The 15,335-nt window shown below is 47.5% G+C and overlaps 1 protein-coding gene across 7 annotated transcripts in view; it reads right to left on the bottom strand.

Annotated features, from left to right (window-relative positions):
* SLC8A3 (solute carrier family 8 member A3) overlaps nucleotides 1-15,335 on the bottom strand; it is a 117,610-nt gene that overhangs the window by 81,216 nt on the left and 21,059 nt on the right. For all 7 annotated transcript variants that reach the window (XM_069784243.1, XM_069784242.1, XM_069784241.1 and 4 more), the window contains one exon: nucleotides 13,217-15,028. In XM_069784243.1, the coding sequence (XP_069640344.1) occupies nucleotides 13,217-14,982 (1,766 nt within the window). In that variant the 5' untranslated portion in view covers nucleotides 14,983-15,028. The remainder of the gene's footprint in view (nucleotides 1-13,216; nucleotides 15,029-15,335) is intronic.

Here is a 15,335-nt window from a genome sequence, read left to right on the forward strand (position 1 = left end):
GGCACAACCCTCCTCGTGGGACGGGCACGCTGCTGCCGACCATGCCAGCCCCAAACCTGCCCAGCACGGGCAGCCCCTCGCCCTGACCACCCCCTGCCCTACAGTATCTCACAGGACCACAGGCTGCCAAACACAGCATGCCTACAAGCACTTGTTTTTTCTTGGCAGATAAAATGATCCTCCTGCCCAATTTCTTGAGCGATTTGGGATCCCTCCCTACAAAAGGAGAAATATAAACACAAAATACCTTTAACTGCTATGAGAAACTGCCTGAGGTAACCAAATAATATTACCTCAATATTCTTCAAGCACTCTCCATGCTCTACCTACAGGAGGTCAGATAACCTTGGGCGTGCTACTGTCCCACCACCTTGTTACAGAAAAAGCATGTAGCTGTTTCCAAGGCCAAGTGAAGCATAAGCCAGCTGGTAAAAGAGGTTTCCCTAGGAACAGAAAACCAAGGTGTTGCTCCACAACAATTTCCTTGTGCAAATGCAGGTGAGCAGTGAGAGTTACTCCAGAGCTGTGGTGAAAACACAACCCTAACACAGCCAGGGAAAAGCCTGCCACAACTGTTCGCCTAAGTCTCTCTCCTGTTCTAGACAAGGATGTGGTGCTCGAGAGCCACCAGGATTTACATGATTGTTCAACATTTTCTTTCATGCCAAATTTCTCGCTTTGCTGCAATGTTTGGAGTAGGGGATCATCATTACAGATACCTAGATGCCAAGAGGGAAGATGATGTGCATGGGGAAGAACACGGCTTCTCTCTTCACTCCAAGCCATACTCAGTAAAAGGCAGCGCCGCCGAAAAAGATTAGATGGCTTCCCAGTGCGACCCGAAGCATTCACCAGCAATAGGTAGTGGGACAAGGTAGGCTCCAAGGTGCTATGGTTTGGGTTTTTTGTTTGGTTGGGTTTTGGGGTGGGGGAAAGAGCAGGGGCAGAGTAGAGACAGCAGCAGCAAAAGAGCAGGAAGCAAAAAAAATAGCTCCTCCTTCCCTTGGCTTGTCTCAGCAAGGCTGGAAGTTTCTTTTCCTACCAGTTAGTGGAGGAGGAACTAGGAAATAAATTTCAATCCACCTCCAAGACATCCCCACTGACTGAGAAGTCCTGGCTGAAGTACTGGCCTTGCAGCAAGAAACCAAGCTCCAGCGCCACTTTAGGGCAGAAGACCAAGGCCCCATGGCTCTCAGCAAGTAATTCTCATCCATTTCTTTTTCTCATTCCAGCCACGTTGCTCTCTATCTATCTGCCTCTCTCCAGACTACTTTGCAATTCATAGCTAAGGTCTTTCGAGCCCTGGACATACCCCTACCAGGGCTCCGCTGGCCAGCGATTCCCTGTGTAATTGTCCCCATGGAGAGAACAACGCCATCTAAACAGACCTCTGCTCCACCTTTGGCGATTCATCCCCAAAATGCCAGTCAAGGACACACACTGGGATTCAGATCCATTGCCTTCAAGGTCAGCACAACATTCACCCACTTCCTAACAGGAGCAAACCTCGCTCATCCACTGCCTCTGTCAGATCTCAAAGGTCCCCTCCCTGCTTCCTTCTCATATTCCAGAGGTTCCCAGCTCACTCAGAGCTCCAAGATTTGAGGGCAAAAAGACACTTTGGGGCTGACAGCCAGCAACACAACAGCACTCACAGCAACTACAATCTTGTGATGGGTAGATGGGTTTATTCACATGGGTGGACAAACTTCCTGGGAGAGCCGTCTGAACCTACAGCAGGGTTAGGGCAGTACAGTCTCAGCAGTGCATCGTCAGACCTGTACAGACTAGGGGTTTCCTTCAATCACGAGGCACCTAATACTGTTTCCTAGCAGACTTCTGTGGGGAAGGAAATTCCTCCACGTGATTTCTTTAGGTACTCAAAGTCACTCCAAGGCCCCACCCTGCCCTCCCTCTCTGGTTTCTGCAGATTGATTTAAGCTGATGCCTCTGGTGAGAATTAATTGGAATTAGTGTCCCCTACACAGTGGTCAAGTCTGGTGTTCCTTACTTCTAGCCTTAAACCATTTCAGATGCTGTGATGCTGCGGTTTACACCGGAGGCAGCTGCATTTCAACTGGCACTACAATTATTTTTCTCCCCAGAACATCCCAACTTGTATCAAAGTTTTACAGGGTATCAGCAGGAAGGTAGGACACTGCCTGTTATGGAGCTCAAGCCCTTCAGCACATTCTGTATCACAGGTTCTTACTACCCAACAAGGGGCAGAAAGACAAGTTTAAAGGGTTAAGGAAAACTTCCCATCCTTCAAAATTCCCAGGAAGCTTCAGAGAAGATGGCAAGGGTAGAAGCAAGCAGCCCCGGTCAGAGTTGTCCAAAGGTTGGGAAGAGGGATGTGGGGGCAGCGATGCTCACGTGCTGCTAACAGGTTTATTCCGCTGGCAGGGATTCCCTTCAGAAGCATTTGGGTAAGTGCTGTATACCGCCGAGTTCAATCTGTGCTAAGCAGATTAGTTCCTTACCGGTGAAAGGTTCTGGGCAGCAGCAGAGAGTTGCTCACCATGTGATACGAGGGGGCTGTCATTACGTTTCACAGATATGATATAATTATATGCTCCCTGGAGGGTACTTCTAATTGAATTATAGGGTGTCTCACAAGTATTCTGGGCAGCAGTTTGAGGAAGCTCTCACCGCCCAGAACAAGATAGAGATACCCTTTAATTCCATTAGATGTACCCTCCAGAGAGCAGGCCATTATTCTATGCAGCAATTCACTTTAAAAAAAAAAATCATCTCCCCCCAAAATTGGAAAGGAGGTACCCTCAGCAGAAGTTTGCTGTTGCTGCATACCTGTCCCTCGTGCCTCTCCTCCACAAGCTCGCAGCCCCATGAACGTCCCTCACCCATCACCCAGGAGAGCCCTGCACCACAAGGGAGAATTCCCTCGCCGAGGGCAGCCGCTGTTCCCCGTCCCGGGGGGCTGCTGGGCTCCCTTCCCAGCACAGGGCCAGGAGAGACAGCGCTGCGCGAGGTGTCACATGCCAGGCTAGATGTATGAGGGAGTCTCAGCCTCCTCAGAAGAGACCCTGAGAAGTGGTCCCCAAAGGCAGCATATTAACAGTCCCAGGCCAGCCCAAACAGGGGCTCCAGTCATTACGGCACATGCTGGCAAGGTTTCCCCCTCAGCCTGCCCATCAAACAGCCCGGAGCTGCAAACAGCTGCCCGGCTCCCTCAGAGACAGCCAGAGCAACCCCCAGGACAAGGCAGCTTGCTCCCCTGAGGCTGGCCATGCTTCCATTACTTGGGCACCCAAAGCTATGCTCCCTTGGGCATATTTCAAACCTTGGATTTTGATCTCCATTTTAGTCCGGACTCATTCAGTTTTTCCTCATGAACCAGGTCTTCCCAGGGGAGCTGCAGCACCAGGCTTGCAAAATCAGCTGCCCTGCTGCCCCAGCACAGCCCGCCTGCAAGCGGCACGTGGGGGACCAGCACCCCCGAACTGCTCTGCACCATGGCACCTCACCTCCTCGGGCTCCTGGCTGGCCAGAAGCACTGCACAGGAACACACGTGGGAATTCCTGCTCCCCACAGAGCTCAGAGAAGAAAAAACCCACCTGTCCGCTTACTGATGCTCTCCCAGCACCAAAGGCAACAGCTCCTTTGCTCTTTACCCTCTCCTCTGGGGGCTGTGCACCAAGGAAACCACCCTGCACTTCTCTCCTGCTCTGCCGCTGCGGTCTACAACTGACTGTCAAGGCAGGGGAGATGTCACATCTGTTATGCCTTTTTTTGCTCCTCTGTACCATACAAAGGATGGGATAATCAGGCCCCTGAGCCTTTTTTTTTAAGTCACCTCAAGGGAAAGCCAGCACCAGCTGCCCACCACAAAGTCTAATGACCTACTGAAGCTGCCGTCAGCTCTGACTCCCACAGACCACGTCTAGCACTGCTCCACTTGCCGGGCCACAAAAAGAGCAAGAAAGACAATTACGCCAAGTACTTGCTAATTATAGTAAATTAAGACCTTCCGATAGGACGGGCACCACAGTTGCTGCTGAGATAAAGTACATGAAGCTCCTCGCACATCCACAGCGCTACAGCCTTGCACACCAGCAGTAGCCGGGCATCCGATATGCTCCACCCTGCTACAGCTTTCAGGTATTGCTCTGCAGGATACAGCTGATGAAACCCTAGGAGCCCAACTGCTAGGCAAGCAGCTATTGCTCATACATAGTCTGTTCACTGTGCTTTTGCATTATTCACAGCTCTGCCCACCTCCAGCAGTGTCAACTAACGGGACATATCTGGGAAAAACTGCCAATTCACACGTCGTCTCTCCCCAACTCCACTACAGAAAGAGAAAACTACTGTAAGCTATCAAAGCTAACCATAACCCACCCCAAAGTAAAGAAGCATTTCTGATGTTTTGGAAAACAGAGCACTGTACTTATTTAGTCTTGCACAGTCAATACGCTGGTCCTGGCACATCCTTCCTAAACAGCATCATGGTCCCATTGTCTCTACTAAGGGAGGTGGAGATCACAGTATTAAGCCAAAACTCTCAGGCAGATGAGGTAAAGAAGAGACCAACACAGCAGGGAACACAGGTAAAGCAAAGATAAGCAGAGCAGAATTTCTACATTAAATATTCATAGCTTTATCATGCTTTTTTTTCCTCTAAAGGATAAAAGCAGAGAAGCACAGTGCTCAGGTGGGGATTTTTATGAGGGTAGGACTCATTTGGCTTGCTTATCTCACGGAAAGAAAAACAGAGGCACAAAAGGTAATTCCTACCCCATTTCACTTTAACAACATACTTTTACACAGAGCACCAGAGAGGCACAGCAGCAGATAAACCATTTACGACACACTCAGCACAACAGCCGCAGCGCGGGCAGGAGTGACCACTCCTGGAAACTCTGTTTGCAGAGGCGAATGGAGGAGAGAGAAAAAGCCTCTTTCCTCCACAGCACCTAAAAATGGCAAAAGAGATATTCCACCATCTAACAGAAGGACCAGGAGATCAGAACCATGGCTTTTGCTGACATGGGGTAGAGCATCAAGTCCTGGCCTCTCTGTAATACCCAGAAGGGCTCGACGCCAGCACCTGGGAGGAGCGCAGCAGCACACAGCGGAGGGGGTCAGGGACCCCATGCCTAGAGGAGGGTCTCCAGGTGCCACAGTCCAGCTCCGGGACCACACCACACTCCACGTGAGGCTGCTCAGGCTTCGAGGCAGCTCAGCAGATGCCTCCGTCGGCCTCCTAAGGACAGGTCCCGCAAACCCCGACAGGAAGAACTGGTCCTACCTGATGTCCAGGCTTCCATCCCGCTGCCCTTCCAGCGCAACCCACCCAAAGGGCCCGGCCCACCAAGCAGCCGGAGCCCGCTCAACACCAGGACCGGCTTCAGCTGAAACGCTCGCAGCAGCCTGTGCTGGCACCCAGGCAGAGACTTGAGGGGCCTCATCTGTCAACAGACCATCTGCTAAGACAGCTGTAAATATGTACCAGTCCACATTCCTCCCAGCTTTAAATCTGCTGTTTTCACTCAAGCTAAACAGAGGATGAACTTGGTCCTCGCTGCTTCTATCAGCTAGCATAGCAAATTCTCTTATCACCTTTTATCCTGACATGAGGTAAATAAGAAACAAGCCACACTGCTAGCAACAGGTAAATCATCTCTTATTTGAAGCAGCTGCCACCTTCCATCAGGATCAGCTGTTTCTACTTAGCCACAACAAAAATGTGCTGGAGGACCTCTGGCTAGGGAGATTTTAGACTCTGCTGTTCTCCTCGTCTCATTTAGAAAAGGATAAGCCCATATTTAACTCGGAAACTTTGCTGGCGCTCTGATCTGTTAGGAGTCACAGACACATTTCAATGATGCTGTAAGTAACATTCCCACTGTAGGTTAACAAAAACCCCTGTATGTACTTGGAGTGATAGATGGTCTACCAAGCCTTGCTACCAGCATCTCTTCTTATCCCCTGAAGCTGCATCGTTCAAACTGTGCCTTCCCCTCCTTCTTATAGGTGGGAAACAAATATGACCTCTACAAACCTGTATGTAAAGGGCATGATGTCTAAGCCACTCATTTGCAAAGGTGCTCCACACCAATGCATGGGTCTGTATGAGTAAAGGAGGTGAAGCTCACGCAAGCCACAATAGACTTGTTTTATCTTGGATCAATTCTGGTCTGTTGTTTGTTTTTACACCCAAAACTTGGTTGTGTCATTTAGCAGGGTGAATTTCCCTGTGTTTGCTCTAAACTAGGAATATCGCTGCCCTCTCCGATACCTCCCAGAACATCCCTTCCAAGGGCCTCCTACTTCGGGAACCTGTGAGCTCCCCAGGGTTTCTCTGCTAGATCAGAGCACGCACCAGCTCTGAAGAGCCAATCTCTGCCACATGCCTCTCTTTTGAGCTGGGGTCCAAGACCTCTCCTGTTTAATGCTGTCATATAAACTCATACAAATGCCTCCTTTGATGGACAAGAAGTCACAGTCTCCGAGACAGGATGTCATTTGTCCTTCTTCATGGACAGATGGCAAGTATGTCCCCCTGACACCTGCCAATAGGACTATCTGGGAAGGTAAAGGTCAGCTCAGGGCTTCTCTTCTTCCCAGGATGGTGCCACAGTCTCACATTTCTGCAGGCTGATTTTACATACACTCCAGGAGCAGTCCCCTGACGCCTTACACTAATCCCCTGCAGGTCACATCACCTAGACCTCACAGTGGGACTACAGCAGAAACCCGGAGCGTGCATGTGTGTGTGTGCAAAGCACTTCAGTCAAATTAGAAACTGGTACTGTTAAGAACACTGACATGAGAATTTCACAGCAAGAAGGAATAACAACGGCCTTTCACCACTGGCAACAGTGAGGGAAGGTTTTTTTAACCGGAGGACAGCTGCTACTGTTTTCCCTTAATCAGAATTAAAACAGGAATCAAGAACTTCTAATTTATGTGAAGGTGTAGGAAGAGAAAGCCAGAAGCTTACCCAATAATGGAAACAAACTGGAGAAGAGTTTGGAGGATTCAATCTCAAGTAGGCTCTAACGGAAGGAAGCATGTCCCGAGAGAAGGAGACCATCAGCCTCACACAATGAATTCTCATTGCCTGGAGTCCCACTAATCAGTCTTAATTTTTCTGAGGGCTGTTCTCCTCAGAGCCCAGAGCCTCAGGATCAGTGCATGGTATATGAGAGCTGTTGAGCAAGAGTTGAGACTAGATTACCAAAGTAGTTTTGTTATAACCTTGGTTATTAATCGGAGTCATCACAGCTGATACAAATAAACCAAGGTCTGCAGATGCAGCACCCCTCCATGTCATGTGATGACCATTTAATTTAGGAAAATGAGCACCCAAAACCACAGTTACTGGCGAGAGCTTGGGGGAATAGTGAGATATTGCAGCTACTGCCTATACGTGTACCAACCCGATTTGCGATGGCTGGGGGCAGGTTAGCAAATCTGCATAAATTCACTGTGGTCCTGAGTAACAGGAAATTACAAGCTTGATGTACACAGACCTTCTTCTGGATAGAGCACAGGCCAGCAGTTCAGGGAGATCAGTTTTATTCCTGTCTTTGCCTCTGATCTGCTGGGTAATCCAGAGAGAAGAGAATTCACTTTCTTTGTATTCCCCGCCCCCCATCTGCAAAATGGGAATAATGTAATACTTTGCAAAAGAGATGGAGGGACGAGATCTACTGATGAAACACCATGCAAAAGAGCTAAGTATCATTAATAGCATCCCCCTCAAAATGCCACAACCATGACTGTGTAGGTGATCAGATTAAAAAATCAAGTTGACAGTTTCCTCGGGCGCTGAATGGCAAAAAGGAAGAACAATTAATTACACCAAATTTCAGTATGATGTCCTTCAACCAGAAACCTGCCACTCGCCTTTCTCCACTACCACCTTCACCAGATCTGCTGGGAGAAGCTAACAGCTGCCACGGCAGGACCACGAGCAAGGGGTTAGGGCCCAGGTAACTCTGCACCCAAGCACAGGTGGACAGGAGAGGAAAAGGCAGAGGAAGGAATACTGACCTTCCCACCAAACCAGGGTGGCACAACACACACGAGAGAGGGTGTCAGCAGCAGCAGCACATGGTGGCTGCCTGGGGCAGTCGTTAACCACTAGCCTTGGGGCTCAGCACCAACCTGAGCTTGACCCAGACAGGACCACCTCTGGCACGGCTCTGGCCTTCACATGAATACGTACACGCACACTCCATGAGCCCCCCCTGCCAGAAGATGCCTGAAGCCCCCAACGGGAAGAAAGGCATGTAGTTTTCCGCTGCTCAGTGTCATGGCAGCACTTTGGAGGCCCAGCCTCACAGAGCTAAGCACACACTCGGAGACAGCCCAAGGCTCACGGTGACTCTGTGGAGCAGCCACAGCAGCCTGGGGGGCTTCTCTGGGGAGGAGCAAACAAGAAGAGGCAACGCGCAACTTGCATACAATGTCCTGCCCAAATCCTAAAGGGGAAAAAAAAAAAAAAAAAAAAGAGAAAGAAAAATAAAAAAACTCACTGTCAAGGCAGGCTTAATATGTTTGTCTCCAGCAGTCTCTGTACGAATGGAGAAGACAGCCCTTTTGTTACTGAGAACTCTGCCTAACGCACAGATAGATAAGTGACTGTAGGTTTCCAGGTTACTAAAGTTCAGCCATACTGACCTTGCAGGCCGTTGAATACCAATTTAACACCACAGCATCTCTCAACACCCAGCTCCTTCCTGAGCCACAGGCAGTACTCCGAGAACTACAGACTCAGGGTAGATAGCTACACTTCTAATAGCCTTCAGGTCCTGCAAAAAAATTGAGCAACAAGCAACAAAGGCAAGTAACAAAGTAGATCTCTTGGCCTAAACGGTAACTCAATATAGCTGCTGCAAGTGACATGGCCACAGCAGAACTTGTCACTTTATTTTCTAGCTGGCATATCAGTTAGCTACTGGTAACTTGTGTATCTTCCTAAACTTTCTAAAGCAAGACCTAGGCAAATTTCCATATGAATTTAAACAGTTTTAAACAGAGGAAACAATTTAAACAGAGAAAATTTAATTTAAATTTAATGACTTGCTGGGAGTTCCCTTTATTATGCAAAAAGAAAATCCTTTAAAACCCAATTCACTTTTTGCTGCTGGATCTTAATGATTTCTTTATTGCTTGGACATGATAAAGCAGCTGGGTCAATCCTTCTACATTTTCATACCTCCAAGAACCTAACACTTATTTCCATAAAAAAATCATTTAATAGAAAAGTGTTTGGTCATCTTGCAAAAAAATCAAACCAAACAAAAAAACCCCACCACCCAAACCTAAGTTTTGGACTTGATTTTTTGAGAGTTTCCTTTTAGTCAATAAGAGAGCTAGGATTCTGCTTCAGCTGCTTAGGTTGCATGTGACCCTCACTGGAGCAGGACTTCAGAAATAACAAGTGTATTAAAAAAAAAAAGAGTCAGCATAATCAAATATTTGAGACCTGATCAATTCCCTTCTCAGCAGATGACAGTGTTCAAGATTATATGGCTTGATTTACAGCTGTCCAACACTCACACACACCCATACACACACACACTCTGCATGGGACCATATTTTAGTAATAACAGCATTGTTTCAAGCCTCCTCATCTCAGCCTGCTTTCTCTTGTGCTCCCACCCAAATGTGAGTAAGGAAACTTTGACCATGTTAGTCTAGAAAGAATCACAGAAGCAATAAGCAAGACCCGGTGGCAGGATCCATTTCCCTCTCATTCTGTAATGTTTGCATCAACTCAGCTTTTCTTAGTCCCACATATTTTAGGGAAAGCCTCTTAAAAACGGCCCTGAGAGTTTATTTTACCTTGTTATATTTAAGTGAAGACCCCTTCTCCATTAGTTTTCTGGGAAAGTGCTTATCCTTGTCCCTGGGGATTTAGTAGATGGCAGCACCTCTCCTATAGTTTAATCCCAAGGATGCTGCGTAATCCAGTGCCCCTCAGATTAATCTAGCCTTTGCTACACTTAAGGAGGCTGACCTACAAACTACTTACAGATCACCTGCCACTGCAGAATGCAAGCTGAAATTTTTAAATTTGTGTGTCAGAGAATGAGCTGAGAGCGTGAACGGAAGTTTTTACTCTCCTCCAGTTTACACCGGTCAGTGCTTCTTTGTGGCTGTAGTCCTGCAGATCCTTAGCATACATGCATAGCCACAGCAAACCTTAGCGCTGTCTTACGTGTTTGCAAGATGCTGTTAATTCATTTCCTTCCTCCATGAGTCAAAAATCTTCTCAAAGTGACTCCACGAGGAGAATGACAAGGTTAAAGCAATGAAGTAGGCAGGACTCCATCCACGCGCAGCTCCGACACCAGCATGGAAACCAGAGCCCAAGTTTCACCTTTCCTAGGCGAGGGCCCAATCAGTAGTAGGCTGAAGTGGGGAGCACGTAGCTTGTCACTGCTTTCAGGCCCCCTGTCCTTAGCATTGTCTACTGACCATCTTAAGCTTCCTGCTTTCCCCTCCATTCTGCACCAGGCTTTGGGGACCCTCTGTCCCCCCCTCAGTGCGCAGGGGATGTCAGTACCTCGTGGTGCGATCCCCCACGGTGGCAAGGCATCATTTAAGAGGCAGAGCCTCAGATATTCAGCCAGGCAACCTCCTGGCTATTTGGTGACCCAGTGTCTTCATACAGCCTTTTACCCAGTGATATCATGACCAGTCACTCATACGCTGCCCTCTGGGTCAGCAAAACTGTTCCAAACACCCTATCCACCCATCTTCCCAAACTGGGCTGCCTAAAACTAGATAGTGTTTGTTGGAATAGTAGCATCATGGGTCTGAACTCCAAATTCAAACCTGAATCACCTCAAATTTGTTTGCAGCCTAAATAGTTGTTCAAAATTATTTTTCTGCATTTGGATTTAGGAAAAAAAAAAAGGAAGGAGAGATTAAACCTGCCCATTAGTGCTTCCAGGTTTCTACAGCTGCTTCCACCCGCACCTCAGAGAAGCACTGGCAAAGTACAGCAACTGACCTGTGTTCACTAAATTTAAAGGCCAAGGGCTGATTACTGAGAACTACCTTCACATGTTTCCAGCCCAAAACTCCATTCCCAGAAGACCTGCAGATCTAAAAAACCAGGAGTGAAGAAAGGCAGCCTGCTGGCTGACATGATCTCCTTCCTTGTTAGGCTTACTACTTTGATTAAGTGCTACATTGAGCCAGCTACATGAATTCCAGCTTTAAAAGAAATTAATCTCTACTAGCCATACGGTCCCCATGGCCACTGTGGCTAGCAGGCTTTGCTACCAGCACTCTTCTGATGCAGAAGCAAAAGTCACATTAATGCATTAGGTGTGGGCACAGTTTTAAGTACACTGCAAATGTCTCATCTGTCCTCTAGGGCATCTTCTCTGGGTCACAAAACACAGTGTTAAGCAACTTAGATATATTTATTTTCTGGACTGCCTCTGTTTTCATTACAGTCCGTCCCACAAGGATGCGCGTGGTCTTGCTGAATGTGATTGGGTTTAACCCAAGTGAAACAGCTATGAGGGTATGCTCTGACCTTCTGTCACACTTTTCAAAATAAAAAGAAGTCTTCCATCAGCCAGAACATGAAAGAAAGGGAGTACAGTTTGGAGTAAGATGGCTCATGGGCTTATTCTCTGGCACCCCAAATCTGCTGGCCCTTCACTGATGGGTCTTCTTCAAGCAAGAAAAGTCTCTTTAAGACCTAGCTGAAGCAAGGTAGTACCCGTTATATTTTAAGTGGTCTACTCACAGGATGCTGTAACCACACATCTGACATTCTTCTTCACTTTCTCTAGAGAAATCAGCTTGCGGCCCAATTAAGGAGACTAACCTGCATGGCCCATCTCCCTGAAAAGGCCAGATGAGGACAGCTGATCCTCTTCCATCTCTGATAGTGGCTAAAGCCAGCCAACCAGGAGCTTCTCTTCCTTTAACAGGAAGAACGCATACTTATAATCAAGCAACAGGACTGTGGATATTAGCTGGATTAAATGGTTTAGTGGGCTAAGGCAGAAGGTGCTACTGAATTAGGGCATCTCTGCTCCATAGCATTTAATATATTAACATCCTTTCAGGTACTGTATTGGGAGGCTTGATACAAAGATTTCCTTTCTCTGATGCCAGTTGCAAGTCTGAGCAATTCTTCCTTTGATGGCTCAAGTGATTAGGTGTTAACAAGAGGAACCTAGGCACTTAACACCAGGGAGTTTTAGCACCAGGCTCACACCCCTCTCCCTCTCCCTACTCAGCTAAGGGATTTTTCTCATTCCTCACTAATGTTAACAGCAGGTACTTAAAGCAATTAGACATTATCGCCTCTCTGGTCTTTATTACTTCCTAGCTTTGTATCAGCTACTTTGTATGCAATAAAAGAGCTGAATTAACAGGACTGGTGCAGACTATTCTGCTTCCCTTCTTTATTCTGTATGAAAACACTGGGTCATGGAGCCACACGGACAGGCTGTGAGCTGCAGTGCTTTAGACCATTATTGCCAACTGCCATGGTATTTTACAAGGGGAAAACCCACAGGTAGTAAAAGAACAAACATACGGAGATCATAGAGAAGGTGTCGTGGGGAATATGGGTAGAACATAGGGACATAAAGGCTGGAAGGATTTCACAAGTCCAGCAGAATAGCTTGCAGCTGTGCCTATGCTGTGAATTAGCTGCCACATGAACCTGCAAGTTGCACAGGCAGCCTAGGGACACAGGTATGATGTGTTGCTCCTATGAAAATAAAGCCCCATGTCTGCTGAGCAGCTCTTGCTTGCCTGGGAATAACTGTTGTAAACTTTTCATGTAGGGATTGCAATAAACTCCTGTGCGCTCTATGTTTGGCATTGAAAAAGAGGCTTTCCCATATTTGCCCAGCCAGATAAAAGCTTGCCCTTTTTCCTCTCTCTCTACCTTAACTCTCCATTAACCTTTAGCTTTAGTACAGGACCTCAAAGAATGATATACTTTCCTCCTACCTGCCCCCCCCCCCCCGCCCCTCCAAGCATTTCTAAGCCTCACTTTGTCATTCCCAAGAGGGAAGGGACAAGAGCTTTAAGCTCTTAAATCCTGCTGTCGGTTCTTGCCTGAAAGAGGTAAGTAGGGAAACTGATGGAAAGCTGAAGAAAGGAGCCTGTCCCTTGTCAGCGTTCACCTGCAATGGATGCAACATGTGGGGTTAAACACCAAAACTAGACTCAGGAACAGAAATGAATTGGGGTACTTACACAGTTTCATCATTCTTGAACTCCAACTCCCCGTAAGTGTCTTCAAAGTCTTCTCCACCTCCTTTTGCTGTCCCTTCTACTGTCCTAAATGGCACTATGACTGTACCCCGAGCACCTGATGTCCTTAGGACTTTGACTTCCATCACACCAATGCTCTCACTGACATGTATAACATCACACTCAAATGTGAAGATGCCAGCATGGTCATCATCCAGTATAGTCACTGTGGCCACACAAGGAGAAGCCAATATGGCCTTTGGGTATGGGGAGTTACTGAGCTCTGGAGGTTCCTCACTCTCCACCACACGGAGGTTACTGAGCCGCACAAAGAAATGCTCATCTTCCTCAAAGATGTCATCGTCGATAATTCCCACTGAGAACTCCTTCTGGGTCTCCCCTGATTTCAAGACAACAGTCCCCTCTGTGAACTCATAGTCAGCACCGGCATTGGCAGAGCCATCCTCTGTTTTATAGTCCACATAGATGGTCTTGGACATGTCCCCTCCTTTCCGCACCACTGTCAGGAGAACGGCACCACAGTTCTCAAGACACTGGTAGGAGCATGGGTCAAAATAAATTTTGGAGATGAATTCCTCAGGTTCATCTGGCCGCACCTCATGCAAGCTAGTGCTCTTCTTGGCTTGCTCAGCTGCGTGCTTCTTCAGAATATTGCCAGCTCCCGTCATCATTCTGGTAGCTTGAATGCGATAAAAGGCCCTGCTCTTTTGCTGATGAGACAAGGCATAGTAGTTAGCCATCTCTACCAGCTGGTCCAAGTCCTTTTCTGGGTGCTTTTGCTTCAGGTCCTTAAGGATCCGGATCATTTCTTTGCGAGATTCATCTACCTCCTTCCCCTCCAGAGTCACTAAGTTTCCATCTAGAAAGTGGGAGTTCATCATCTTGCCATCCATCTCAATTCCCTTCGGGTGATCACCTTCTGATTCTATGATAATGCCCCTGTGCTTGTCAGTACGGTACTTTTTGTGCATGTACTTATAGAAAAGCAGACGCCTATCTGCTATCCAAGCCAGAAGGACGCAAAGTGGAAAGAAGAAAAGTGTGAGCAGGCCTTCCCAGACCTGAACCACACCTGGAGAGAAGACAGCAAGGATCATGTACAACCAGATGTAAGCAAAGATGCTCCACGCAGCTGTGACAAAGAAAACCCTCAGGTGTTTTATCTTCCTGGTTTCCCCATCAGGGATCACATAGACACAGATGGCAATGATGATAAACATATTGAAAGCAGCACTGCCAACAATTGTAGACGGCCCCAGGTCTCCAGCGATGAATCCATGCCCACACACTTCTATCAGAGACAGAAGGATCTCAGGAGCAGAGGAGCCCAGAGCCATGAGGGTCAAGTTGGAAACAGTTTCATTCCAAATCCGAATGGTGGTCGTCGTGGTCTCTCCATTGGGTTTCTTAATCGTGATTTCTTTCTCTTGCGATGTAATGACCTCTATAGATGCCATGAAACGATCTGCAATGATGGAGACTCCAAGGAACATGTAGATCAATGCTACAAAGTATACGATAACACGGGCAATTTTGTCCCCAAGGGATGGGTTTTCTGGGTACCATATTGGCAGGATAACACCTTCCTTGCAGTCAAAAGATCCTGAACACGAGCTGTTTTGTACTGAACTGGTTGAGTCTCCCGTCAGGCCAGCATCCACCTGCAAACCATGCAAAAACAGCACAAAAGTAACCAGCCCAAAATGGAGGAAGGCTGAGGTGACAGGCTGCAAGCTTAACCACGCCATACACAAGATGCAGCTTCCACTGTGTAGATCCAAAAAGGCCGAGAACCTGAAACAAACAAAACAGAGAGGGGGGAGGGAAGCATGAGAGAAAAGGAAGATCCAACATTTACCCAAACGCACTTGAGTATCTCACCACTGAAGAGTACTGGTAGAGATGCATGGGTTGTCTCTCTGTCACTTTGAAGAAGGTATTTAGCAGGGACTCTAACAAACTGCAGCATTTACATGCCCAGCAGATGAAGATCAATTGCTAGAAAAGTAACTCAGAGGAAAAGTGTGTATATATATAATAGCCCACTCCTGACCTACAACATGTGCAATAGGAGTACTGAGTGCTCAGCTGCCACTCATTT

Source organism: Haliaeetus albicilla, chromosome 5 (assembly GCF_947461875.1).
Source record: "Haliaeetus albicilla chromosome 5, bHalAlb1.1, whole genome shotgun sequence".
NCBI lineage: Eukaryota > Metazoa > Chordata > Aves > Accipitriformes > Accipitridae > Haliaeetus > Haliaeetus albicilla.